The 26,206-nt window shown below is 39.6% G+C and overlaps 1 protein-coding gene across 2 annotated transcripts in view; it reads left to right on the top strand.

Moving 5' to 3' along the window:
• Positions 1-26,206, top strand: part of Pax3 (paired box 3) — a 90,003-nt gene that overhangs the window by 35,984 nt on the left and 27,813 nt on the right. For both annotated transcript variants that reach the window (XM_074071832.1, XM_020154247.2), the window contains exon 5: positions 25,242-25,447. In XM_074071832.1, the coding sequence (XP_073927933.1) occupies positions 25,242-25,447 (206 nt within the window). The remainder of the gene's footprint in view (positions 1-25,241; positions 25,448-26,206) is intronic.

Below are 26,206 nucleotides of genomic sequence, written 5' to 3'. Positions count from 1 at the left end.
ATTTTTGACGGGTTTCTCAATTCTATTTTCATGCATATGAAAAACTTTGATTATTGTCATCCTTGAGATTTTTGTAGCGTGTGTTAGATAAGTGCCATGCACTCTGTCCCAGATATAATCCTAGAGAATAAGACTCAGGAAAAAAAAAATCTCAGCATTACTAGTAAGATATATAGCTATATATATTTAAGAACTGAATTCCAGATCCAATTATTAGAAAGACATAGTCAGCACCCAATAAAACTCAGATTAAAGAAATTCTCATCTGCCCCAAATATTGTCTAATTACAAACAAAGTCCAAGGTTGTGGAACCAAGTCCAGAGGTTAAAGGTTCTTGCAGGACAGTCAAGAAGGGAGGGAGAAGGTGTTCTGAAGCATGCCAGTTTCTGGGTGCCTAGGTCAAGCCCTTGCTCTTAAAAGGAACAAGGCATCCCCAGAAAAAGTGTGATTATCAAACAACAGGTCAAAGTTTATCTCCAGGTCAATAAAAAGGAAAGATTGGTGTGTGTGTGTGTGTGTGTGTGTGTGTGTGTGTGTGTGTGTGTGAGTGTGTGTGTGTATGTTGTGGTGCTGGGAATCATCATTCCAGCTTTGAATATAAGCTTTGTGTTTAAATAAATTTGCAGCAGAGTATTCAGATTTCTTAAAACAAATTACTCTATTAGGTTTATTAAAAATTATTTCATAATGGAAATAGAAAATTGTCCTCACTTAACAATAATCTAATAAGAGATAATAGCAGTAATAAGGTTTCCCATGCACTTTGTAATTTAATGCTCACAACAAGGCTTTGAGGTACACAATTCCCACTCTGCAGATGAAGTAACTGAGGTGTGGAAACATGACCAGCTCTCTTAAGATCAGAATAAGAAGCAGATAAACTGTTCTTTCCAACCCTTTGACTCCTTCCAAACCCCCAAACTGGGTGTGTGTTATGAATTAATCTTAATTCAACTTAATTTAAAATATAGATGTGCTTGAGAGCATTCCAGAATCAAGTCAGTTGTAGGATGGAATACTGAATTTCACCTCTTGACTATGCCTTTTCCTTCAGGCACTTTTCTTCTTCCCCTTTCCCAGAAGGTTTGCCACACATGGCTTACAAAGCTCCTCTGTGTCCTCGCCTGGATGTCCCTGTGGCCCTGTGCAGGGTCAGGGATGCATTGCCCTGAGGGCACAGGGTGCTGGAAGCCCCTGTGGGCTCGAACCCTTGGCCTGAGCCTGAGCCTTGGGAGCTGCCCCGCCCTTCCTGGCTTCTGACTTCTGCATTGCTCTCAGAGACAAAGAATTCTGGAATTTTCAGGCTCTTCTTCGTTTTATTTTTTGATAATGCTGGGGGAGGAACTAAGAGGACAGGTAGTTATTGTTAGATCACTTTTCTACACAAAATTAAAAACGTTTTGGAAACTGTTTCTGGATAATAGGCGATTTCTCTCCGGAAGTTATTGAGAACAAGTATAATTAGCATGATAGAACCTCAGCTATATTCTTAAGCATTTGTAGTATAAGTAGTTTTACTTTTTTTTTTTGGTAGCTGTTGAGGTAGAAAAAATAATTGTTCTAGCATAGAACTGTGTATAAAACATAATCGACCTTTATATTTGGCTTGATGAACTGCAAGTAAAGAGAAATCAACAAAATGCATCTTCAGTTGCTACAGCGAGAAAATTTCAGTCGTATATTTGAATAGTTGATTCAAGGCACATAGAAACATTTAGCAAAGTGAGGCAGTTTAAAAGTGTGTCTATGTAAAAGCTCCCCTCCCCTCCTACTCCTTTCTCCCTTACCACTGAAGAAAGAGCTTGTGGCCTGGTGTGGCTGTAGGGGACCCTTCTGGGAATTTTTCAGACTTTACCAGTATCTCCACCATCTTTACTAAATTGGTTTTATTAAGCTAAACCATCTCACAACTGCAGGGTCCTATTCACTAGCAAAGGTTGAGGCAAAGTTTAGTGTCATGGTGAGTGGTGTTCTGTGTACTTGGAAAGGTGACATAGGTTTTGGGACACTCTTGTCAGTTTTCAAAATAGAAAGCCAGTAAATTCAATGCAAATTCAATGACTGCTTTCTGAGATGGGTTATCTGCCCTAAAACAAGTTGCGAATTGGATGCATGTCATTAAAAATACATTAGTATTAACTTGATGATTTTTAGGAAAAGAAGTGAAAACAGATTGTTGGTTCAAAAATCCGCTGTATATACATATAGTATTTAATTTTGTATTCATGAGAAAATGAGACTTCCAGGCTACTAGTCAAGAAAAGTTAATTTCTTGCAGTAGAGAAATCAAAGAGTCTGTGGGGCTGAAGGACTTGGAGGAGGTTAGGGGGTCTTTGTGCCTGGGGGATTGTCTCAGTAGGAGTGGAGAGGGAGAAGGAAGGATCAGGAAGCGCTTGGCACAGTGTGAGCCTGAGGGATCAAGGAAGGACCGCAGGGGTCTCAAGAAGGAGGCAGGGAGGCGGTCCTGCTCAGCATCAAGGAGTCTTCCAGAGTCATGTGAACAAGTCCCAGGGGCTGGCTGGAGCAAAGAATGGTTTTCTATGAACGGAGAAAGTCCTTCCTGCAAACTCTGCAAACACATCAGAGGATCTACTCGCCAGCCAGTGTGCCTCCTTGGAATGTGATTGAATCCAGCACCTTCCAAATTCCAAAGGAAGGCAAGAGTCTATGAGCTCTGAGGTGTGCAAGGACAGGGTTTGGTAAATCCAAAGAGAAGCAATCGTTCATTCTCCAGGTAGAACTAACCACTGCAAGTAAAAGTAAAGAATATGATTGGACTTGTCATTCCTATTAAATTAAATTCCTGTTAACATCCATGTCAGCATCCACTGGAAGACAGCTTGCCCTGCCTATAGCCACGCTGCTGGAAAATGGTTGATCTCAGAAGTTTTTTTGGTGCTGGGAATGGAACTCATGTATGCTTAGCCAGTCATCAACCACTGAGCTACAACACCAGCCCCAGATCCAGAATTTGAGCTCTTTGTGCTTCTAACTCCAAAGTCTAGGTAGGCCAGTTGTTCCCTAACTTCAGGGAACTTGAGATTCAAAAGAGAGCCCAAGTTAGTATGTGTGTAAATACTCAGTGCATACTGCATAGGTGCTGGTTCAGTGTTAGCACTATAGTGACTTGTTTCTGAGGTCCTTGTTCACAAAGAATATTTCAGAACCAACTTTAAATGACTATGATTTTACAAGTCTGGGTGGGGCCTGGAAATCATCATTCTTAATAAACTCCCCAAGGGATTCTTGCTGGAGGTGCTGATAGATGATTTGCACAGTGTCACCTAATGGGGAGTGTGCAGCTAGGAGTCTCCACTCTCCTCACTTTATCTTCTTGAGGCTTTGACCTCATTTAGGCAGGGCAGACATTTTCTTCCACACACCTCAATCATGGAGGACCTCAGCATCAGAATCTCATCTAATGACTCATGTATTTGAGGGCCACACATTCCTTCTTTCTCCGTTGAAATCTGCAAATGAATCTGGCTATGGAACAAAACAAAAATCTCACTTTTAATTAATGTTACAACTTGCCCAGTTGACTCTGTGAGTTGAGAATAGAAAGCTTAATAGGAAGCCCTCAGTATTTGGCAGTGTAAGATAAATGCCATGTTGATACTGAGGATTTGTATAGAGTGTAACCAAAAATAATACACAATTCAAAAATAAGTGTTCACTGTCTCTAATCCATCTTCTGGTAGTCCAAGCCAGCCACAGTGCTCTCTTGAATTCTAAGAGATGATGACATTGATGGAGATGTCAGTTTGGGAAGTGGGTCTGAGTGACTGTGGGGAACCTAGGTTTCCAAAGGACTCTCTGGTCATCTAAGAGACCTTGAATTTCAGCCCCTTGGGGTAGCCTTGTATGTCTGAAGCATTGAACATTGCTGATTGTGAGCAAGCATGTCAGAACAGACAAGCATATTTCAGTACAACAAAACAACCTAAATGTAAGGTGAGAAAAGACTGACAAAATGTAGGATGAAAAAAGACTGAGACAACAAACCCCCTTCACTCCAGGCAAATAACGTACTCACTGAACACAAAATGGGATTAGAAGTCCAAATATTATCTGGTTAAACATCTAACATGTCTGACTGAAAACTTAAAGTGAAACTCCTTTAAGAAAAAACATTTGCAGTTGGCATTTCCTGGAGATTGGATGTCAGATTTTTAAAAAATTTGATATTTACTTGACTGTGCACTCTGTTCTGCTCAGCTTTCTGTGTGCACCGCTTTGTAGAGAATTGGACATAACGGAGTATCCACTTCACAAAGGTATTTGGTGAATAAATGAATGCAATTAAGAGACAAATTTTGTGATGAGGTTATTAAACACTTCAAACACCCCCACCCCCCCAGAATGAAAACATATATTTGGAATTCATGTCTGCTGTAGGTTGCTGTGTTCTGTTATCTGGACTTGAATTATATCATTGACAGTTTGTTCTGTTGCTATTTCTGGTGATGCCCCTGGGTTATTCATGTACAAAGAATTTTGAGTAGCATGACAGTTTGGATCCCAAATCATACCCTAAAATGTTTTACTAAAGTTGAACCAGAATGCATATTTTATACAACAATTATATAATTTACTTTTATTTTCTCTAGTACTCTCCAGTTTTCAAAGTCTGTTCATGCCCCCTGTAAGTCTTTCTTACTCGTGGGTTATTTCTCCTTTACAGATGGGGAATCTGAGAGCCATACAGCTCAGGCTACTTGACCAACTGACTGTCTGGGTGGAGAATGAAGTCCTAGGAGTAGAATAACAGTTCTTTCTTGCTTTCTTCCTCTACCTTTCTTATTCATCAAAGAGGTAAATTTGACTGCCCTCGTGGTGGCCATTTGGTTAGAAATGATGGTCCTCCTCAGGGCAGAAAATAGGAAAGTGAGGTAACAATTCTGCTTCTGGCTAATGGCTTATTTCAGACGGCATTGCATTTGTGGCATTAAGGTCCATGATAATCCAAAAGTCTGAAGTAAAAGCAAAGTCAGCATTAAACTAAAGTAATCATATTACCATGACCCCAGACCATGTAGAAACCTGTTGCCTAGTTGAAAGAGGTTCCTAGTTTCTCCCTCCTTGTGAACAGTGCAATAGGTTGGTTGTTGGGTGTAATTCATGAATTAAGTTTTGTGCCTGCCCAGTTAAGCTGAGTAACATCACAGAAACCTGAGACTTCACGGAAAAAAAAAAAAATCCCACACAACTCTCTTTATTCATGCCTGGACATAGGAGAAAAACACCAGAAGAAGACAGGGCAAGGCAACCCTTCATCCATGGTAGAGGACATGGGACTTGCATTGTGCTAGAGAAACTGGGAGTGTTGAGTCTGTCTTTTGCCTGTTCTTGGATGATGGTAATGGTGATGGGCTTTGGTGGTGACAGGGGAAGTAAGAAATTTTGGCACAGAATTTGTAAAGATGTACAGAAGAGAGATTTAATGCCAGTTTGCACTCCAGTGCGTTCTAGCTCCATAATATCTCTGAGCCTCATGTTTTCATTTGTAAAATGAGGGATAGTAATAATGTTGACTTGGAGATTAGATGAAGGAAAATAAGATGTGTGGCATGATTCCTGGCTCAGTCCGAAGATGTTGGCTGTTATATAGACCAGGCAATTTTTTTCTCAAGAAGGCCCATAAGATGAACGTTTTTAGCTTTTTTGGCCACTCATCTTTGTCACAGCCACTTGGCTCTGCTGTTGTGGAATGAGTCCATAGAGAATAGTATACTATAAAAATACACTATAAAAATACACACTACAGGTGTGGCTATCTGCTAGTAGATTTCCTTATGGACTCTAAGATTTCTTGTAATTTTGATGTGTCAATGTTATTTTTCTTTGGTCACCATTTAAAACTGTAAAAACTAGCCAGATACGGTATCACACCCTGTAACCCCAGAACTCAGGAGGCAGAAGCAGGAGGATGGAGTGTTTGAGGTCAATCTGGGACACATGGCAAGACCCTGTCTCAAAAAAGCAAAAGCAAACAACCCCTCCAAACAAAACAACCACAATGACAACAAAAGCAAGGGCAGGGATGTAGCTCAGTGGTAGAGCACTTATCTAGTATGTGCAAGCTTTGGGTTCAATCCCTAGCACTACAACCCGCCCCCCACCAAATCCTTAGCTCATAAGACATACAAAACCAGGCAGTGGACTATGTTTGACTGACCCCTGGTGCAGACTTTCATATATTCAATTTGGAAGTATTTATTTGCTGTCCCAGCAGCACATCCATGTTCATGGTGATTCTTGTTAGAGTTCTGTTTGTAATTTCTCATTGTGTAGGAAGGCAGTATCGGATAGCCCTTATGAAGTTGTAATAGGGTGTTGACAGTCTTCTTTCTTCAGCTTCCTTGTGGTCACACCCACAAATGGGATCCTTCCGGAGGACAATAGGAGGGTTGGGGCAGCTGGTTGAAATACAAACGTGCATAGTTGATGTTGTTTTTAATCCAGGAGTCCTGGCAGTTGCCTCCAAATTTGCATGTTTAATAAATCTCCCTCAAGGGTACCTGTTAGAACTGCTGAGAAAGTGAGTATTAGTGTTCTGTCAATTTCAAAGTATGAAGAAATTTAGGGAAAATTAATTCCTAATGAGTCACCTGGGCAAAATTGTATGAGGTTCTTTATCATATTCATAATTTAGGAATCTCAGATGAGAAATAAAGCCACATTTTCAGGTGTAAGTAAAGAAGAAATATTAAGTAATATTTAGGTTGGTGAAAGCTTAAAGCCTTTAGATCTGAAACAGTCAACCAATTTACCTAAAAATATGTTTTCTTTTTCCTTACAACTTTCTAATTCCCATAGCCACTCACTTCAGGTATGTCTGGCCTAGCTGTGACACATGCTCCTCTTTTTCATAATAACTGTTTTTAAGTTTCTGTGGCATAAATAATTCTTGTCTAAGGTGCTACAAAGTTAACATTTATAGAATTTTTGTTATTATCACCCTGAACACTTGCTTCTTTATTTATTTTGCAGTGCTGGGATCCAACTCAGGGCCTCACACTCTACCAGAGAACCACACTCCTGATTTTTAACAAGTTTAGGAGGGTGCCAGCAGTGTCACAGTTTAGGTACAAAAAAATTGCACATGCTGGCAAGTGTGGTGAATTTACTCAAGATTATTTGCACATTCTCATACAAATACCCAAGCCTTTTTGGGGTTATTTCTCAATAATGGAGCTACTTCCCTTATTTAAAAAGTAACATATATTCATTATAAGAGTAAAATAGGATTTTTACAGGTGATTTCAGCTGCATTTCTTCTCTCTCTCTTTTTTTTTAAGAGACAGGGTCTTGCTATGTTACTTAGGCTGGCCTGAACTCCTGGGCTCAAGCCATCCTCTTGCTTCAGCCTCCCAAATATCCATGACTATAGACATCCAGCATTGTGCCTGGCTCAGCTGCATTTCTGTTGAGGCCTAATGAGTACCAGGCAAGCATACCTGGAGGTCCAAGACTCATGGTAGTCATTTCAGAAGGGGACCAGTAATATTCATGAGACCCTTCCACCTATGATAAGTTCCAGGTTCCTAAGGCATTTCTGTAAGTTTTGAACACAAAGCAAAATGGCTTCCCACATTTGGCATGGGCTCTGTGAATTAGCCATGGCCTATGCATTTCCATTACTCACAGACTGAGTCATGGTCACCTCTAAGGTTGATTTCATAACTGGGGAAGAAACCTTCTGCCATAAAGTATTATAAATAGTTTGCAATCATGAGTATTGGTTGACTGGCTTGTCCCTGCTATTTGGAGGTGGGTGGAGTGACTGGCATTACTGTTGTTTAGGGAGATTTTACACTGTTTACAGCAGGAAGAGCTGATGTGGAGAGTGTTGATCACTTGGGGACTTTCTGGCTTCACCAGAGGCCCCTGAGTGGAAGTGGATGTATTATGAAGAGAATTCCAGTGCTCCTCGTGGGCAACACCTCCTTCTGAATTCCTGTAAAGGACCCTCGAAGTGTCACGTGGTCATGTGATTTTGTACAATATGCCAAAGGAATCTGATTTTGTCTTTATTTTTATTTTTTATTTTATTTTTGAAGCAAGGTTCCACTATGTAGCCTAGGCAGCCTCTGGACTGCTGGGATCACAGGCGTGCATCACTGCATCTGACTCTAGTTTTGTCTTCTTAAAGAGGATCCTCCCAAGTTGTAAAAGTTCAGGCCCCCACAAAACATGGATCTGCTTTCTGACTCTGCACTTTTGGGCTGGGACTTATTCAACCTCTTTTGAAAGAGAGAAAAACATTCCTGTTGACTGATATGTAAGGATTCTGAAAGTTGAGATGTAAACCTAAGGCCTACAACTGAATACAACAATAAGAAGAGGACTGATTTAATCCAGGAAAGAGTCATAGGTTCAGGGGAGGAAAGATTCAGTTGGTATCTTCTCATATTCAAAGAAAGAACAAGAAGTTTTGAAAGAGAACAAGTGTCTTTAGTTGATCAGAGAAGGACCTCATTTCCTCATGTTTTTATTTTCTGTAGAATGTGAAAGGCTTTTGTAATGCTAATTAAATTTAATACTAGCTAAAAAAGTTTGTTGAATTGGTGCTCCATTATCTACTACAATAATAACAACAGTCTGGTCGTGGTGATTGGTGATGAGGACAATGTGTGCCTCGTGAATGATACAGTATGGGAGACACCTTCACATGTTTCTGCTTTGACGTTTTCTCTCACTGGTAACTAATGAAGAAAGTCTCTTTATTTAAGACCTGTGGAGGCCTCTAAAACTATCTTGAGTTCCATGACAGATTGCAGGAGACTGCTCTGCATGAGCTTCACTTACTTTATATTATGATGCTGTATGATATCATCAGTCAGTTTCTCCTCTTTCGTGACTTCTCCAGCTTTGTGACAGTCAAAATGACCATTGAACCATTGCACAGCTGTTTCTCTTACAATGACCTCTCATTTTTCCCCTCAAAACCTGCTGTAAGTAAGGAGGTGTTTGCAGTTGTTCCATGTCTCTGTGAACTCACTAGTTGCTTTGCTGACTCTGTTTGACTCTTTAAAATGAAAATGTCCTGTTGGAACACACAGCTAACTATATAAATTCAAAGAAGTGGCCAATCAAAGAAAATAAGTGTGGTTGCAGCAAGAGTTGACATGTCAGTTTTAGTTAATTGGGAAGGAAAGATGCTGATGTATGGGAAGTACACTATGCCCCTGCAGTACAGAGAAGGGAAAGCCATTTATGACTGGTAGGTTCAGGGTTTTGAGAGCTATGTTTTGCATTGTGTGAAGATGGGTAGAAAGAAATTCTAGGTAAAACAGTGAGGTCGGAAGGATGGGAGCAAGATATAACCAACCTTGGTCCTTTGGGTGAGCACAAGGATTTAGGGGAGAAGATTTGTTTCAGGCCCATGAAAAATTTAAACTACAATGAATGTTTGTGTGCACATGTTCAACTTTGCACTAATTACTAGCTGTAATTAGTAATTTAAAAATTTACATTTTAATTTAAAAATTACATTTTAAAGCTGCTTTACTCCAGAACATATTAATCGTTATTTCTTATAAAATTGGTTATCAATGATCAGTATTTGAATGTAGGTGATATTTGTTTGAAAAAAATTGTGGATGATAGTAATAAATGATCCAGAAATCATGTTTATGCATACTTAGAGTGAGGATTGGTAGTTATCTTTGTAGCTCTGACACCTACTTGATTTGCAGAGAGTTTGGGCAGGTTCTTTTAAACACTCCAAATACTAGCTTCATCTTAAATCCAAAGATAATATCTAACAGAGTAATACAAAGATATAATGAGGAATGGGTTTTTTATAGTTTATAAAATATAAAAAACCAAACAGCCTTATTATTAAACAATGATTAGATGTAAATAAAGTGATTGAGATGCTAGAAAAAAAATTTCCTCCAATCTGGCATCCAAAATACTTTATTTTGTTAAGTTTTGTATTTAGTGGTTCTTTGGTGGGAGGAAGACTTTAGCTGCTATTGCTGATTGGAAAATAAAAGTCAGTTCACCCATGGCTCTAAAGAAAGTCATGAGTTGGTTGTGCCATGAAGTAGAAAGAGCTAGAATTTAGAATTTGATAGTCCATGATTGAGATTTAACTCTGCCATTAACAAGCCAGGTGATGGTGGAGGTATCATTCATTCCATCTGAGGCTCAGTTGTTTGTTCAATTTATAGAGTTCCTGATGATCTTTAAAGTGGTTTTTAAAATTCTGTGTTAAACAGAACACTTAGCACAAAACATGAACATTTTTAGAAACTAATGGAAAACAACTTTAAATAGTGATATAGCTCTAGTCCCCCCTCCCCCACAATTTAATTACATTGTTAATCACCTGCAATGGCGCCTTCCTGCAATTCAGTTGGTTTTCTTCTCTGGTGTTCTGTGCATAGGCTCATACACAGGCATTCATCCATTCTTCCTGCTCTGGCTTCTTCTATTAGGAAGAAGAAAGCACTTTAAGAGCCCCCTGCTACTTAATTGCAGCCTGGATAGAAATAAGGATGAGGATTTGAGGTGAATGGTCACTAAGGATGACCACCTTTGATGACTCAGGTCTTTGGCAAGTTTCTTGAAACCGAGGTCAAAGTATTGTAAAAAATGGAGAGAGAGAGAGATGTGCAAGTGTGCGTATTTGAATGATATGCATCATACAAATGTAACAGTGCTATTTTGTACATCTGTCATGGCCTTCACGTAGAGAGATGGGCAAATGTTCCTATTTGCACGTTCAAATGCATCTAGGTGACATGAGTACATTAGAACTAGTCCTACATAATTTCAGACCTCAAGTTAAAATTCCAAATATAAAGAATAGTATCAATCAAATACTTTTTGCTATTACTAAAATAGCATGGATAAATTAATTCAAATACTTGCTGGAGGAGAGTTTTTTTTTCTTTTTTAAAATGTGTAGCTTGTCAAGAAAGTTTTTAAACACTTCTGTTTTGTTAATATTATATACAGAACAAAAGAACAGGCATAAACACATCGAAAGAATTTAATCTGACTCTATCTATCTAGCTATTATCCATCCATCCATCCATCCATCCACCCACCTATACATCTATATTATCTAATTCTCTAATTTAAAGTCATTAGTGATTATTTTGGTTTCTGGGACTATCATTATTTCTTATTTTTAGACATTGTCCAATTTTTATTTTATAATGTAATATACTCTTATAATGGTGTATTGTCAAAAACTCCCAATGAAATAAGCATCATAATATATGATCTTGTCCAAGGAACTCTTCTTAGGAAGTGATGTATGACTGGATGGTGGTGAACAGAGCTTGGGTTTAAATTGAACTGGCAACAGTTTCCTTGAATGTCAGCATCTGTCCTGACATATTGGTGAGATGACTTCCAGTTAAAATCTCTGGCTTGTCTCAGTGGGAAGGACTCAGTGGGACTGGAAGTTCTGGGTAGGACTATTTTTGGTCTTTAGCCAGGAGAGTCTTTAATTTATTCAAAGCAGCCAGGGATCAGGGCACATTTCAGATTCTTACCTCCAAATCTAGTTCCTTGGATCAGGCTTTGCTAACTCAAAAAGACTTATAACCAGAAATTTCTGGAGAAAAAAATGGCTGTGGTCATTCCACTGACTCTTAAACCACTTATTGTCCTACTACTCTGCTTTGCTAAATTGATTCTTCTCTTCACTTATTCTCTCTTCCTTTCTCTTCCCTTCCCTCCTCCTTCCCTTTCTTTCTCTTTTACTTCTTTCTCTCCTCTCTATTCTTTTCTCTTCTTTCCTACCCTCCCTTACTCTCTCCTACTTAGCAATTCCTTATTCATTTCCTTCCAGTTCAGCAAGATTGTTCCTGAAATACAGCATGAGGTGGGAAGGTAGTTGTGCAATAATCCATGTAGAAGCCTGCTGTTTAAGAAAGTCTTTTTTTTCTCCTATAGTTGGGTACCTGACCTATTCACAATTGCTATGGACATTAATCAAAATGATCAGATATTGAACTGCTCAAAACTGTACTTTATTTTGCCTCCATAGAGCTATATCAATAAAAGAAGAATTTGCCTCCAGCTGGGGGTATGGTTCAAGTGGTAGAGCACCTGTTGAGCAAACTCAAGGCCCTGAGTTCAAATCCCAATTCAGTTAAAGGATTTGCTTCCAAGTAAACATATTCAAAGTTCCAGTGGTAAATACCTGTAATTCAGGCAGGAGGATTTCTAGTTGAAGGTCAGCCCGGGCTACATAAGTGAGAAGTTATTGAAAAACAAAAAAACAAAACAAAACCAACACCAAAACAGCAACCACAAACAACAAAGTTCCTTGCCACGAAAACCAAAATGAATGTCCCATAAAAGGGAAACCATGTAAATAGTATTTAATTTCATAGTCAGGTGTAGCAGAAATACCTGTAATCCCAGCACTTGAGAGGCTGAGGCGGGAGGATTGTGAGTTTGAGGGCAGCCTAGGCTACTTAGTAGGACTTTGTCTCAAAAAAACGTACTTAATTTCTTTTAGGTTGGTTGCTCATTTTTGCTAAGATAAGCTTTCTTGTTAGGGCCTTGGGCATTTGGGAACACAGACTCTATTTACCTTCAAGGCTACCTTACTCATTGATCTTACAGTACAGACTTGTGTTCTGGGCCAGGTAGATATGAATAGGTTTGGCTTCCATTTTGGATTTTTAAGTGAATGAGGGATGGACCAAGAGTTGAATATTCTTTTTTTGGTGGCCATATAGATTGGTTGGCTATGGGTAGGGTCTTCAGAAGAGGAAGGAGGCAGGAGAGTGAATGAAGCTCTTATTTCATAAATTTGGGAAATTCTACAACTACAAAATTTTGTGGTTATTTTCCTCTCTCCATCTTAAAATAGAGGAAACATTTTTTCTCATGCTGTTCTTTTATACCTGATATATGGATATGTTATGTGGGGGAATGTGTGTTTTACAAACTCTCCTTTCCTTAAAACCAGGCTTGGAAGCAGGTATTTTAAACCTTATTTTGCTAATAAGAAAGCCAGTAAAGGGCCACGAAGCTGGCCCCAAGTCGGACAGGAAGAGGCCCAATGGGTACTTGAAGTGGTCTTCTTGCTTTATAGGCTGTCATTTGTCCCCCATGACACAAAGCTTCCCTTGCCCAGAGCTTTGGCATCACCTCTTCTGTTGCTTGAACACAAAGACAAAATTTCAAAAAGCAGTGTCCCTACCTGAGTCTGGTGATAAATCACTCACATCATCTATTTGGTAAATTGGCTGGTTGGCTTACTCTTCCCAGTTTCCTTTGGTGGGATGTGACACTAATCTGAAAGCCCAGCTTCACACTGGAAACTTACACTTTCTCCAGAAGCAGAGGGAACCACATTCTCTTCTGATGCCCTCTCCCCTTCCTCCTAGCCCCAGGGAAGTACTTCTCACACAGTGGGATCCCAGACATGATTTCTGATTGTGATCTTGATGTTCCTACTAATTCATTTGCCAGCGTGGATTAAGCTGAGCCTTTTCTGTTGCCTCCAGGAAAAGAGTTTCCTCTTTCATTTATGTTTAGTTATTACCTCTTCCTATATTCCAACAAGCAATAATTGACCCAGATAAGATTTGGATTTTCAAAACAAGCTTCCTGTGCTACCCTTTTTTCTTCCTTATAGAAAATGGGAAGCAAAGAAACAATCTTGAAATACCATATGGGAAGTGTCAGCTAAAGTGTTTATATATTATTTTGATCTCTGTATGAAAGATCATAGGCTCACAGAATCTATGGTTCTGTTATTTAGTAAATATTGTATCTAGGTTTTTCAGCCTTGAGAGGCTATTTCATCTTTCTGTTGCCAAGGGGCATGGCTAGATCTCTTATTATACTGACACTGTCCTTTGCCTTGGTGGGAAGGGCATTGGGGAAGTTGTTTAACTGTAGAGTTTTGCTTCTGTACATTTGCATCTCTGCTACCAAGGGCAATACCAGCCAGATCATAGGCATTCAATGAGTGTTTGTTGAATGAGGTGATTTAGGATGACCCTACTTGCTCTCTTAGGGCTTCGTCTGAAGGGATTGGCCTGGGGTTTCTTCCAGTGATTCTGCAGTTTTGTAGAAGCTTTACCTTGGCATTTCAGTTCTCTTAGTCATTTATCTTCTTACCTCTTTACATTGGTTTCTGGCACACACAGTGGACTGTTTAACTTTCTTCTTAAATCTCTTTCTTGTAGTTCTCAAACATCTTGTGTCATGCTAATTCTGGCAAAGCTTAGTTGTGGATCAGGCTGTTTGGGTTTTGTGTGCCTTTGGATAGTCTTGTCTTAATAAGTGTTGGCAAGAGTATTCTTTTGTCTTCTACTCCCCGAAAGGCTCTCTGTGTAACTTGTTGCCTCTTCTATATATTGAGCTTTAGTTTATTTGTTGACTCTGAAGCAATTTATGCACACAACAGCACAAATATGTGGTAGGGGAAAACACAATTGAGGGCCAGGTACTTGTTTGTCTTTGTCAGCTTGTCATTGGTCTTAAGAACACACTTTGTCATAGCTAAAGCTCTGTAAATATAGCCAAGGCTTAGGTTTCATGGCAAGAGTTCTTTCTTAGTAACTATATGTAACATAATTTTCACACACACCCACTTCTGGTGAAAATATGACTCATCTTTCAGCCTATGTTTTCACAACTGATTTCCAGGGTTGACTGTGATATCTGAGTCCTGACTCTGTAGATCAGGAAGAAAAAATGTGCAATAATCCTGGCTACAAGATTTTTCCAACTCATATCAATCCTACTTTTCAAGTGCCAAAGCTAATAAGGTCTGGCTTGAGAGTAGCCCAAGTTCTCCTGAATCAGGAAGGTTGTATCACTCTGGACCTCATTTTGTCTCATCTGTAAGATGGGAATGACAATCTCCCTTCAAATAGAGTTATGGTAAAGAGGAAGAAAATGTGCACAAAAGACCTAACAGGAAGCAGAGGTTGGCTGGAGTAAGCTGTCAATAAGTCACTAAACAGCAGTTCTGCTGCTGTCATTATTACCATTTATTAAGCTAATTTGCCAATCGTGATGATGAAACAAAATCATAAAAGGGATTTTGAGCGATCGATGTTCTGCTTGGAGTTACCTACTGACACAACTTTAGAGGTAAATTGTTTTACATGGTGAAAAAAGACACACTTGGACCCAAAAATGTGGTTTCAATTCAGCCGAGTAACAAAAACATCAGCCTTACAAGACTAGTCTTTGACAACATGGGTTTTCTCTTCCTATAAAAGAAACATTTTTTTCCCAAAGGAGAAAGATATGTTTGGGAAAGTGAAATGGCTAGAAGTGGTTATTTTCAGCCTACTTGTTTTCTGTTCTATCACTGATGAAATTAATGGTAATCAACCCAGAAGGAGAGCATTTCTAATATCTCACAATTTTGAATGAAGAGAATTTAAATGGAAGAAAGGTACCCAATTACTAGATGGAACATGATCTTATGTTGCATTTCACAGAATTAACTTTTGTTTCATTTGTAATATCTTAGAGATGCATATTTATTTGTGGGAGATTAAAAATGCCTATTGCTCTTTCAAATGGGTCACAAGCATCCTGTGTTTTTTCCCTAAGTCAATTCTGTTGAATATCTATGAGTTGTCACATTTTTAGTAAGTAATAACTGTGTCAAGCTGTGCTGACAAAATGTCCCAACATAACTGTTAATAAGCATTGTCATTTTAAGCATGAAACGGCTTAGCTAATGATTTATCTCTTACAATGCAGCACTGGGGCAGCTGTAGGATTTGTCTCTTTAGCAAGTCAAGTCATTTCTTTAACAAAATGTTAGGCACAGATGGGCCACGAGCTGTCAGTTAACTATTATTGTGCCTGCATCTGTTGGCTTTCAGTGCTCTGTTTTATGTATCCAGTCAGTCACTTAGCTGCAGCTCTGTGAAAAGCTGAACCTACTCTGATTGGCAAATAAAATGTTCATTTGTCTCTTCTTCCTATTGTTTTGTTTTGGTAACACATGTCAGTAGCTCAATTACCCAGTTCATTAACAGCTCCCAAAGGACATGATGGCCAGCCCGTGATAAGAGGGCAATTGTGGCACATATGGCCAATAATGGCCTCTCTCTTGGCAATTGTAAATAGAACTCACTTGGCCCTTTGCCTCTCACAAGAACTACTGTTTTCCTGCTCCCCTTCGGTGTGCAAATCACCTTTTTTTTTTTTCACCATGCAATCCAACCCTAGTAAGCTAGAACTTAGCTTATGCTTTCAGAGACACTGAACCCGATACCGATGGCAGCGCTGGCTGTTAATTTTAATTATGACTGACTTTTAAGCTCTTGAGGGAGAAAGTTCTTATCATGGGAGACTATTCTTAGAAAGCTGTTAGCTGATTAATTAGTTAACTAATCAGTTTTCCTAATTGAATAGCAACACATTTTCTTGGGGCTTTAGTCTCTTTTTCTCTTTGAAATGCTCTGGTGGCGGTTACCATGGAGTTTTAAAAAGCCATTTTTTTTCTTTACAAAAAAATTGGAGGTAAAAGTTATTTGCAGGCCTGGGAGGGAAGGGCGATATATAAGATTCATGAAGTAGGAGGAATTCTTGTTACACACACACACACACACACACACATACACACGCACACCCCAAGCCCCAGGACAAAGGGTTTAAGAAGCCACTGGGTTAATTTGGGTCAGTGTCAGGGTTCTTAAACCAGCAAGAAATTCCCCTTTGCTTTAAGCCCTTACACAGGTACAGCTTGAGCTGTATTTAAATAAAAATGCCACTTGTATCAGGCAATGAAAAAAGGCACAAGCATGTTTTTACTTAAATATTTCCTTGAATACAGCTACTAAAAATAACCACTAGCAGGGCTTCATGCATGCATGAAGGAAGGAAGGAAGGGGAAATAACCCTTTCATCCCAGCTGCCTGGTACAGCAGAGGCCTCTGAAATGACTCGTGGCCAGGTGGTGGCTGAGAGCAGACAGAGACCTTCATCTTGAGAAAGGTGTCTCGGGGTAGAAATCCTGTACGCACCTGAAACTCAAAGCGACTGCAGCCTTAGGATGCCCCTTGGAGGCCCTTGGCTGTTCTGCCTGCCTGTTTGCCAGCCCAGCTTACAAACACCCAGTGGTCCAGGGCGTGCATTTGAAGGAAGCGCACAGCCGTCCAGGACTGTGCTGCCCAGCCATATTCATAACCAATCTGTACTCCCTCCCAGGGCAGCAGGCACTCGGGGAGTTGTTGAGTGTCAGGGTTTATTTGTGCTATTTTGATTAGCCCCAACCTGGCAGGAGCTTATTTTCCTTCTAATGACCTCGTGCTGTGAGACGCAGCTTCCCAGGGAAGGGCTTGGGTCAGAGGAGAGGGAATAGCGTTACATTTCCCCAGCCAAGAGCTGGGTCTGCCCGGCAGGAGCCGGAGAAGGTAAACGCTGGAGGGGCTTAATTAGATTTGGTGATCTTGAAAGAACCTTTCCTCCGGCATATCCTTGGCAAAAAAGGCCCTATTTTTTTTTTTTTTGCACTTGCTAAAGAATTTCTCTTTCTCTCTCTCTCTCTCTTTCTGGCACATCTGGGGTAGAAATTGTACAGGGAATAAAACCAAAAATAAACCACTACCCCATCCCCAAAATAAACCACTGATTGGATTAGTTAACCATCTCTCCTCCTTTAGCAGCTAACAAAATCATCATGACTCGAATCCTATGTCGAGGTTAAGGATCCCAGAAGGATGAATTTATTACTTCATAGCTAGTTGGGTTACATTCCAAGTTCTAGCTTTCTCTTAGAATCCTGTGGCCAGTTTTTGGTTTTCCTCTCAGAGGTGTGTCTTCCTTCATATTTCGATATATATGCCCCCTAAAAACGCTAAAAATAATGTGTCTGCTGACTTCTTAGCTTGTGAATTAATGTGGAAGAGAAACCTGCAGGTGCTGAGGTCTCTCAACTGGCTTGGATTAACCCCCACTGGGCATCTATTTCAACCTCCCCCTCCTCCCTTCTCTGGAAAAAAACACAAAAAACTAACACCCAACCTCCCTTTTCTCATCCACTCGGCTTTCTTTGTGTCTCCTGCACCCTGCCAGGCAGGTGTCAGAGCCCTGAATGAGGGTAAATGCCCCGTTGATGGATTCCACAGATGGAGCGTGGAAATTGCTAGAATAGGCCTCAGCCACAGGCCATTTCTTGGGATCCAACAAAAGCCTCCAAATAAGTCAACAAAAATCCCAAAGATCACAAAGGGAAAATGTCATTTGTCATTTACTCTGGGTCTGTAAGGGAATATCAGTCTTGCTTCGTTCCTGACTTTCACCCGAGTAAACACGAGAGAGGTCACTCACATCTTTCTTGGTGTAAAAGGAAGGGCTACTTCACATCAGAAAACAGTGCCCTGTCCCATATACCCTTCTTGTTGAATGGTAAAACTCATAAGTGCAGGAGACAGTCTGCAATTAGCCAAGTGGGCACATCAAACTTAAGAGTTGACCTGCTGGAGACTTCATGGAATATTTTTTGAAATACTGGGTGCTAAATACCCAGTATTTCAGAAGAATACAGACCCCTCAGGAAGGGGCTCCATATTTTTATCTTGTTCTTTTAGCAGCGACACCCTGAGTGGACTAAAAATGCTGACAAGTCTAGCACAGAGAGATGGAAACAGAGGAAAGACTGTCAGGTTTGGTCTGGGGCCATCTTAGAGAAAATGAAGGATGACTAGGAAATTTGGCCTCCAGAGACCCCCCCCTTCCTCCCGTGTCTGTAAATCGCATTGTATTATATTTAGGGCAAACCTAGAGTTTAAATGGTTGTCATGTTTTGATTCTTTAATTATTCAAATGAAAGGGCTTGCTGAGAAGAAAGACAATGTGCCAAATGCATGCTTGTGAATTATTTTGTTTCTCCATTTTTTGCCTGTCTCCCATGTCTGAATTATATTCGCCTGGAAACTAATCATTACAGAATTCCATGTGACTAAATCCCTATAAAATTGAGGCAAGATTTCATGTATAACAGTGTTAACTAGGATGAAATATTTCCTGAGGCTACAGAAGAGGTCACGGGGCTAACGGACAAAGACATACTCTCTAATTCTTCCTTTAATTAAACTTCATGGTGAGTCTGCTGGTGGTAATACTTTTGCCTTCTCCTCCCAGTTTGATTTGTTTGCAAAGGAAGAGTGTAATCCTGTGAGGCATGACAGTTGTTCTGGGCTTGATTCTTTCTTTCTTTTTAATAACAACGTCCATTTTCCCATGTTAGTGTAAGATCATCTGAATAATTGAAAATTTGGTTCCTACATAGCTTGCGATACAAAAAGTTGCAATGAACTTTCCTATAAAATATACTCAGGTATGAGAGAAGACACTTTCCAATGAAACTCTGGAGTTGCTGCTCAATAACCCATGAAGATCCCAAAAGGTTTCATGTTTTTTATTCTTGCACTTTTCTTTCAGAAGAATTTTATAGCTCTTGAAACCCTCCCACTAAGTGAAAGTATTAAGAAAAAACCCAAAGAAGACTTGAATGAAGGTAGAAAGTGAGTCATCAGTTCACCTGCTTGTGGTTAGTGTTAGGTTCCAGACTGAACCTGGAGGTTAGGACCAGTGAATGGTTTGTGACTGGCTGTTTTGATTTTCTTAAATCTATTCAGTATCTCAGTAAAATTCATTCTTTGATTTTCTTAAATCTATTCAGTATCTCAGTAAAATTCATTTCTTAGTGCTTTATTATTAAGAAACCCTATAGACTTTGACCTTACAAATTGCTTTGAATTAAATTGAATTCCATTGAAAATTCTTCGATTTGGTCTTTGTTCTATTTCTACAAGTTTCTGGGGAGAAATAATGGCAATATTGGCCATCAACTAAATTATTGGAATTTGAATTGCTATTTTGGTTCATTTCTGCTATTCCTCTTCAAAAGGACTGTATGTGTGTGTGTGTGAGAGAGAGAGAGAGAGAGAGAATTCAGCATTATTTAGGACACTCCAAACACCAGGAGAAAGCATATCGTCTGCCTCACATAGGCCTGAGCCAAATTCTAGCTTTCTTAGCTGTGTGACCCCAGTAATCCCGGGAACCTCAGTTCGCTTTTCCTGTGTCTTTGGTAAGTACTTACTTCCTAGGGTAGCAGTACAGCTTCACAGGGAAGGAAGAAAGGTCCTCAGTGTCCTGGAAAGGTTTGCTGCAGGGCCATTTGTGACACTGGGAAATGAATAAGTTAGAGAACAGATTGAGAAGGGGTTTTGAAATTAGAGTAAAAACTTACAAAGTCAAATAACAATATAGATTGGAATAAAATCTGTGAATTGTCTTGCAATTCAAATCAACAACATTTTCATTTTAGATGTGTATTGGGTGTTGATGTGTGCATTTCCTTACGAGAGACATTCTGGAATTTCAAGTTTGGGAATGGTATCTCTAAGTAATAGAACACATTTTGTTTGTAAAGGGTGTGAAGAATATGAGTGAGCAGTTCAAGTATATTGAAACTCTCTTAATTTTAAGGCTTCTATTGCAATAGTAATAGTCTAAAGAGATTATATTGAATCTGGTTGCTTGGTCCTAGCAATTTATCTGGTCATTTGGACAACCGTCCAACTGTCACACATTGCTTGCAGTTTCCAGGTCACAGCATTAGGAGTTCTGTTCTAGCAAGCTGCCTGAAAGAAAGGCTTGTTTTTACTTTCACATGATATTTAGGATCTAGTATCTAATTTGTTCTAGTTGCTTGAGTAAAGCTGAATATACAAGATAGATGAATGTCAACAGAATGATCTCTATGTGCTATTAAAATGGGACTTAAATGACTCAAATTTAGTTGTTGTGTAAGTAATGAATTTTATTTTTATTGAGTGATATAAGAGATAGTGGTATTTCCATGTTTAGAAAGAGTTAGTTTTTCCTAGTTGGTCAATTAACCTTGGGTTGCTGACTTTACATATGTTAAAGCCCACATCCTTTTGGGGTTTACTGATGGGGGAAAAGTTAGAATTAACTTGTAAAACTGTGGCTTTATATTGCCAAAATGATCACTTGATTCAAATAATTTTTCCAGTAGAAAAATCAGAGAAATCCTTTCCTCAGTGTCTCTTGAAATGATATGATGAGGTTTTCCTAGTGAGATACAACTTTTCCATTGCTTTGTAATAAGAACTCTAGAAATAAAAGTAGTGATTTGTTAGCTTGTTAGAAAATTTAACTTGTGGTGGAAAAGATTGTCCTATTGAACTAAAAAATTCTGAGTCTTTTCATTGCTAGCTTGTGGCAGTTCTTCATTTTAAAAACAAATACAGTAGATCCTTGGTATCTGTATCCATGGGTATATGGTTCCAAGGAGACCACTGCCGAGGAAAAACTACACATGCTCAGTTCAGTTCTGTACAACGGATGATTGGCTTATTTTTCCCAGAACGCCACCCAGCTCCCACTAAAGACATGCTGCCTTTCCACAAATCTAAAATTTTCACTTTATCACTTCAATTAAGCAATTCACCTTTACCTTGCTTTTTGGGTACCATTTGCTGTTATGTAGGAGATTTTCCCCTAAATTAAGGACAGGGAAACACTCAGCAGATAATACAACAGTTTCAACACAACTGACAATAGTGAGGGACAGACCGAGAGCTGCAGAACACACACACAGGACTTTGGAATTTTTGGTTTTGAAATTTCTTTTGATTTTATAAATTTATTGTAATTTTATGACCCACTCAATCAAAACTGTGTGGAACAAATCTGTGAATTAGGTGGGTTTTCTTATGTACCAGAAAAATGCAGGTATAGAAATACTTACAAAAGTTTACAGATAATTTTTGAGGGTTCTTAGATCCCCCTCCTCCAATTTGGCTTATCTAAATAGATGTTGGGAGACTTATAGGAGTGGAGACCCCATTTTAGAGATATAAAATAGTGGAATAGAGATCAGTGCTAGCAGCACTGAAATTTTATCATTCTCTTTTATTCATTTGACACAAACTTAGCACCTACTGTACCCCAAGTGTCCCAGCAGTGAACAAGGCAAAGACAGGGTTTAAGCTCAAAGAACTTGTTTTCTGGAGGATGTTCATAGGTGAAACACAGTGGTCTTGACCCTCAGGATTAATTCTTGCTGGTGCTTGTAAATCTCACCAGTCTTTTTCTTCAGAAACCAGAGATGATTTTGATTAATTGACCTGACACTGCATGGCGTATCATATTTACTTGGGAGAATTTAATAACCCTAGAGGCTCCCAAAGGAAACATAAAAATTTCTACATACTATTATCCTAATGAGATTGTAGGAAGAGAACGTGCAAGCAGAGTCTTGGTCTTCACAGAAAGAGTAGCTTTTCCATCAGTCCTATTTTTTTTTTTGGTAGGACTGGGGTTTGAACTCAGGGCCTCATGCTTGCTAGGCAGGTACTCTGCCATTTGAGCCATTCTGCCAGCCCCAGCACTGTTCAGTTTTTCACCTGAATTCTCTTTGGAAAGAAAAGTGAGAGAAACAGAAACCGGAAGCATGGAAGGAAAACATTTTATGTAAATTTATTGTCTTCTTAGAGGAATAAACAATTTGTTTCTCAGGGATTATGTTATTGACAATTTAAACATGCATGTTGGAGAAGCAACTGTTTTGATAAATTGTGGTAGAAAATATTTTATGTACTTGGGAATTTGAAAGGGAAAGAAGTAATCAGTGTTAAATAGAGGTGGTTCTTCAAGCATCCTTTAGTATTTGGAGTCAGTATCAATCACCTGGGAATGTTCAGAAATGCAAATTTGAGGGCCCAGCTCAGACCTACTGAATCTGAGGCTAGAAGGGAAGCCAGCAGTCTGCATTTTGCCAAGCCCTTCTGGTGATTCTGGTGCTCCAAAAGTTTGAAAGCCACTGCTGTACACATTATTGCCGAGTTTGGTTCACATTTATCAAAACTATATGCATGCCAGTTGGACTGGAAGCTTTTGGAGTTTGTCATGACTGAATGGCATATTTTGTTTTTAGCATGTTAATATTCCGTTAAAATGCTCTAATATTTAAAGGAAGTCTATTTCTAAAGTTAATACCCCAAATAAGATTAATATGGAATGAGATCATTTTGTTTTAAATTAGATAATATAACTGAAAAAGCTAGCATAATTAGAAAACCAAACATAATACCTAACACACACTAGCTGCTTTGTATATTATTGTTCTGTTTTGCTTTTACACATGAGTATTTGTTTTCAAGTATAATATATTTTCTTTCATTTGTTACATATATTACTTATTGGCTATTGGGGCCTCTTCATGTCACAGTGTTTAAGTATTCATTGAATGTAGAAGTATTAAAATATTAGAAAACTTATGATCTTACATATGGATTCTTTTTGTGTGTGTACTTTATGGGGCAACTTTTAATTTATACCAAAATAGAGTGATATTTTTAATTTTTTTAGGGCAGAGTTAAGTTTGAGTTTTAGAAATTAGAAATATGGCTGGGTGTGGTGGAGCACACCTATAATCCTAGGTCTGCAGAAACTGAGACAGAGGAGAAGGAGGATTGCAAGTTCAGGATGAGCTTGGGCTACATAGTGAATTTGAGGCCAGCCTGGGCTATATAGCAAGACACTATCTCAAAAAGCCAAAAACAAAAAGGAAAAGAAATTAGAAGTGTAGAACATACTGCATTTTCACATTGCTTCTCATGCTACCTGTACTTGTCCAGATCTGAGCAGGTCTGAGGGTGCAAATGAGTTTCCTTGACATTGACATAAATAATCTAGTTATCTGGCTGCTGTTCCCATTTGTGACAGCAACACTTCAGCCCTGTTTCTGGAGGCTTCTTCAGTTCCTTGGGTAGTTTTCAGAGTGTATTTGGATGTCCTCGGGAGCATGGCTGATGTGGCTCATCCTTTGGTCTCAGGGTCTATTCTGACCCTTTGACAGTTCTCTGCCCACTGCCCCAGTGTCTGGCAAGGGCTGCTCTCTTTCCTAGCACCGGGATCTGGTGTGTCCTCAAGCCTAGAACCCTCAGTAGGCCAATAGATGCTGTGTTATGGCTACAGCTCTCTTTGCCGTGGAAGTCCTAATGCATTACTACCAGGAACAAGGGAAGTGTGCCAACTCTTCTCCCATCAAACCCTGGACTGGAAATGGCACTCCACTTGCCCCAAGTTTTGCTAGCCTCTGTCACAGTATCTTCCTATAAAGATTCTGACCTTGTTCTTATGGGAATTCTGTTAACGAATGTTAACAGATGTTAACAAATTGCATTGTTCATGAAAATTTGATCTCATTTCCCTATTCCTACTTCTCTTTTCTAGGCACTGCGCAGGCAAACACAAGCTTTCTGTAGAGGGACCACAACAGAGTCTGCTCAGGAGCAGTGGTCCTTCCTGTGCGGTCATCTAGGTCCCCATATTGAGAAGGACCCCATGCTGTGGACAGCCCCACACTCTGGCTCTGGTTAATGTGTTGTTGCTGTCTGAACATTTGTAATAATTTTTGATTAAAGGGCCTCACATTTTCTTTTCACTGGGGTCCTCAGGTCAGGCAGCTGTCCTGGGCAGCTGCCCGCCCACTCAGCCAACATTTAAACTCTGAACTTGAATTTAGGGACAGTTAATTAGATGATATCTACTTCTTGTTGGATGCATTCTTGAATTCTTATTGGGTGGCGATATACTAAATTTAAACATGATTTTGTTGTTGGAGAAGTGGTCTAGAAATACATAGTAATCCTGCAATTGGTATTATTGACTATTGCTTGGTGTTACTAAATCAATGTTGGATTTTTTTTTTAAAGAAATCACATGTGTTAACAGATTTCCCATTGTAAAAGCTCATTAAAATTTGTCAGAAACCAAATTAAAAGCTGGGCATGGTGGCAAAATCATGTAATCCCAGCACTTGGGAGGCTGAGGCAGGAAGATTAAAAATTCAAGGCCAAGACTGGGCTTACACAGTCCTGTGTCAGAGCAAACAGTTGCAATTGTTTAATCGCAAACCAAATGCAACAGAATAAAGAAGAAAACAAGTGAATATGATTCATTCACTGGACTCAGATAGACTAGAGTACCATTAGGTGCTAAGTACAAAAGTGGACTAAGGTGTTTCCCTGTTCTCTAAGAGCTCAGAAGACAGATGCCAGAGCAAGTATTTCTGCCTGAGGAGCAGGGAGATGGGGTGGGAGAAGAGATTAAATATCATTTAACGGTGTTCACGGAAGGCTTGGCGTTCATGGAAAGTACTTGAGGATTTCAATCCTGCGGCTTGGTCAGACATGCTTTTGATTCAGATTTCATCGTGTTTATTCTCCTCCTGTGCTTTTAGCCTCAGCACCCCAGTCAGATGAAGGCTCTGACATTGACTCGGAACCAGATTTACCACTGAAGAGGAAACAGCGCAGGAGTCGAACCACCTTCACAGCCGAGCAGCTGGAAGAACTGGAGCGAGCTTTTGAGAGAACTCACTACCCTGACATCTACACGAGGGAGGAGCTGGCCCAGAGGGCGAAGCTCACTGAGGCCCGAGTGCAGGTACTGATGTCCAAACACCCAGGCCGCCTCGATCCAGGGAGGAAACCAGAAAGTAGCTCCTCATCTAAAACCTGGTTTAAGTCAAGAAAATATCTCCATCAGGAACGGCCCTTAATGTGACCGCCAAGCTTTAGGCTTTGGTTACTATGATTAGGCTATTTGGTTCTGATTACTAAAAGAAATGATTATGTCACTGATGACATGTAGAAGTTCGTTTTATTCATACTTACTCAACATTTCAGGAATTCTTTTTTTCATTTTTATTAGGATATATTCATTGTACAGGGGGATTCATTGTGACAATTCCCAATAGGCTTACATTGTACCTAGACCTCCTCCCTTTCCCAGTCAGAGCAATTGCAAGAGGTTTCATTTTCTATTTCATATATGTATTTGAAGCCCATCAACCAGATCCCCTCACCTTCGTCCCCTCCATTCACTCTCCAGCCTCTCACAAGTACCTCCCCCGCCACTGAACCTGTTGTACAGTCCTGTCTTTCATTGTTGATTCCTAAGTCAATGTTCAAAGGGGCTTCTCCATGCATCCCTGCTGTGGGCATACTTAGGTCAGCTCAACCTCTGCATTTCAGGAATTCTTATAGCGAGCCAGGTACTATACGTACTTTGAGGATTGTTTATAGGGAATAGCAAATACATTTTGAGTGGTTATTCTGTGCTGGGCACTATTTTAAGTGATTTACATGAATTAACTCATTTAGCCATCTGTAAAACCGTAGAGTGACACTATTACTGCACCCA

Source organism: Castor canadensis, chromosome 4 (genome assembly GCF_047511655.1).
Source record: "Castor canadensis chromosome 4, mCasCan1.hap1v2, whole genome shotgun sequence".
NCBI classification, from domain to species: Eukaryota; Metazoa; Chordata; class Mammalia; order Rodentia; family Castoridae; genus Castor; species Castor canadensis.
Note: the sequence above shows the minus strand (reverse complement) of the source record. Positions and strands in the feature narration are given on the sequence as shown.